The sequence below is a fragment of the Lactuca serriola genome, chromosome 6, assembly GCF_051521515.1.
Source record: "Lactuca serriola cultivar US96UC23 chromosome 6, Lser_US96UC23_V15, whole genome shotgun sequence".
Classification (NCBI taxonomy): Eukaryota; Viridiplantae; Streptophyta; class Magnoliopsida; order Asterales; family Asteraceae; genus Lactuca; species Lactuca serriola.
In genome coordinates this window covers 137,938,729-137,941,041 of record NC_136413.1, presented here as the reverse complement: position 1 = coordinate 137,941,041, position 2,313 = coordinate 137,938,729, and the positions used below count along the sequence as shown (strand labels likewise).

The 2,313-nt window shown below is 47.3% G+C and overlaps 1 protein-coding gene across 1 annotated transcript; it reads left to right on the top strand.

Annotated features, from left to right (window-relative positions):
• Positions 1–1,428: 1,428 nt before the first annotated feature.
• LOC145060202 (uncharacterized) lies at positions 1,429–1,776 on the top strand. The gene has a single exon (XM_079007908.1). It carries the CDS (start codon positions 1,429–1,431, stop codon positions 1,774–1,776), a length of 348 nt encoding a protein of 115 aa, XP_078864034.1.
• The last annotated feature ends 537 nt before the right edge of the window (positions 1,777–2,313 follow it).

Here is a 2,313-nt window from a genome sequence, read left to right as displayed (position 1 = left end):
TGCCGTTGTTCCACACATTGAAAGGATGCATCGAGAAGAGAAACTTCTAGTGGACGAACGAAGCAGAAGTAGCGCTCCAGAAAATCAAGGAGGCATTATACAAGTTACCCACGCTGGCCAATCTCGTCCCGGGAGAGACGTTGCAAATGTATCTTTCGACCTCAAACGAAGCGATATCCTCAGTATTGACTATAGAAAGGGAAGGAGAACAGAGACCGGTATACTATGTAAGCAGGGCACTACAAGGGCCAGAACTCAACTACCCCACCCTGGAAAAGTTAGTCCTGGCACTCATCTACGCGGCACGGCGACTGAGGCAGTATTTCCAAGCACATTAGATCGAGGTGCTAACAAACTGCCCCACCAAACAAATACTGCTTAATCCAGAGACGTCGGTCCGGCTAGGGAAATAGGCAATCGAATTGGGAGAGCATGACATAAGTTACCACCCAAGGACAAGTATTAAGGGACAAGCGTTGGCCGATTTCCTGCTAGAAATTCCAGACGAGGGGCCCTGTTAAGGAGAAAGTGTGGGCAGTTGAAGGAGCCCCGGCCGACTATAGTTCGTGGACACTATATACGGACGGAGCATCCAGCAAGGAAGGCTCAGGGGCGGGGTTAATCCTAACTAGCCCATAGGGGGAAGAAGTGACTTACACCCTCCGTTTTGATTTTCACACATCAAACAACGAAGCAGCGTATGAGGCTCTGCTTGCAGGATTGCGACTAGCCAAGCAAATGGGTGCAAAGGCTATAACGGCCCTGACTGACTCAAGGCTAGCAGCAAACCAGGTCAATGGAAGTTTCGAGGTAAGAGATCAGAGAACGGGAAGGTATGTGCAGATGGTGAAACAACTAGTCGAATCGTTCAAGCAGTTCACAATTAAACAGATACCTAGAAGCGAAAATAAGAGGGCGGATGCCTTAAGCAAATTGGCATCTACGTGCTTCAACCACCTATCGAAGAAAGTATTGGTAGAGGTACTCCAAGAAAGAAGTATAGATGAACGGCAGGTGAATGCCCTAACGACCACTGGACCCACGTGGATGACACCATTCAGGGAATACCTACAAAGAGGGGTGCTGCCGGACGACCACGACGAGGCCAGGACATATGCATTAATAAATGGAGAATTATATAGGAAAGGGTTCACAGCACCATTGGTAAAGTGTGTAGACTAAGCCAAAAGGAAAGAGATGCTACATGAAGCACACGCAGGCCAGGTGGGTGCACACGAGGGGGCACGAGCCTTAATAGGCAAAGTACTACGAATGGGTGTATACTGACCCACAATATAACAAGATGCGCTAGAGGTAGCCAGGAGATGTAGGGAATGTCAGTCTTACACCCCAGTCCAAGCAAACCCCCCAGTACCATTGCATAACATATCTAGCCCATGGTCGTTCTACCAATGGGGTATAGATATAATGGGCCCATTCCCGGAAGCACCAGGGAAGCTGAAATACATGGTGGTGGTCGTAGATTATTTCACAAAATTGATAGAAATGATGCCGTTAGCATGCATCTCAAGGAGACACATGATAAAGTTCGTATGGAAGAATATTATAACAAGGTTTGGGACGCCTAGAGTACTCATTAGTGTCAATGGCCTACAGTTTGCCGAGAACCCGTTCAAGGAGTGGTGCGCCACCAAAGGGAAAAATCAACGGTTCACATCAGTTGCACATCCACAAGCGAACGGACAGACGGAGGTGTCCAATCGAATTATCATGAATGGGATCAAGAAAAGGATGGGCAAGGCAAAAGGGAACTAGGCAGAGGAGATACCGACAGTGCTATGGTCATACAGGACCACACCGTAAACGAGCACACACGAAACCCCGTTCAGTTTGACATACAGGAAATAAGCTATGCTCATAATGGAGTTAACGGTGAGTACACTAAGGGTGGCTAGCACAGATGAAGAAAGCAATGCACAGGACCTAGGGATAAACCTGGATATCCTAGAAGAAAAACGCAAAAAATCAGAAATGCGCCAGGTTGCATACAAGCATGCAACAGAAAGGTATTATAACCAAAGGGTAAAGGAGAAAGCGTTCAGAGTGGGTGAGTATGTTCTAAGGAAAAGCGAAGCAAGTCGAGCCCAACCCCAAGGAAAATTGGGTCCAACATGGGAGGGCCCTTACAAAGTCACGGAAGCAAATTAGAATGGTGCATATGTCTTGGAAACGATGGAAGGAAGGCAGATTACAAGAACGTGGAACGCCAGGAACTTGAAAAAGTTTTCTTTTGAAAAGAAAGAAGTCTAATCCCAGTCGACTGATATGCTGCTTAGTACGGCACATCCCAAG

What these genes read in the sequence shown, in the direction of transcription:
- LOC145060202 (XM_079007908.1), top strand. Translation starts at nt 1,429, where the DNA reads ATGGGCCCATTCCCGGAAGCACCAGGGAAGCTGAAATACATGGTGGTG.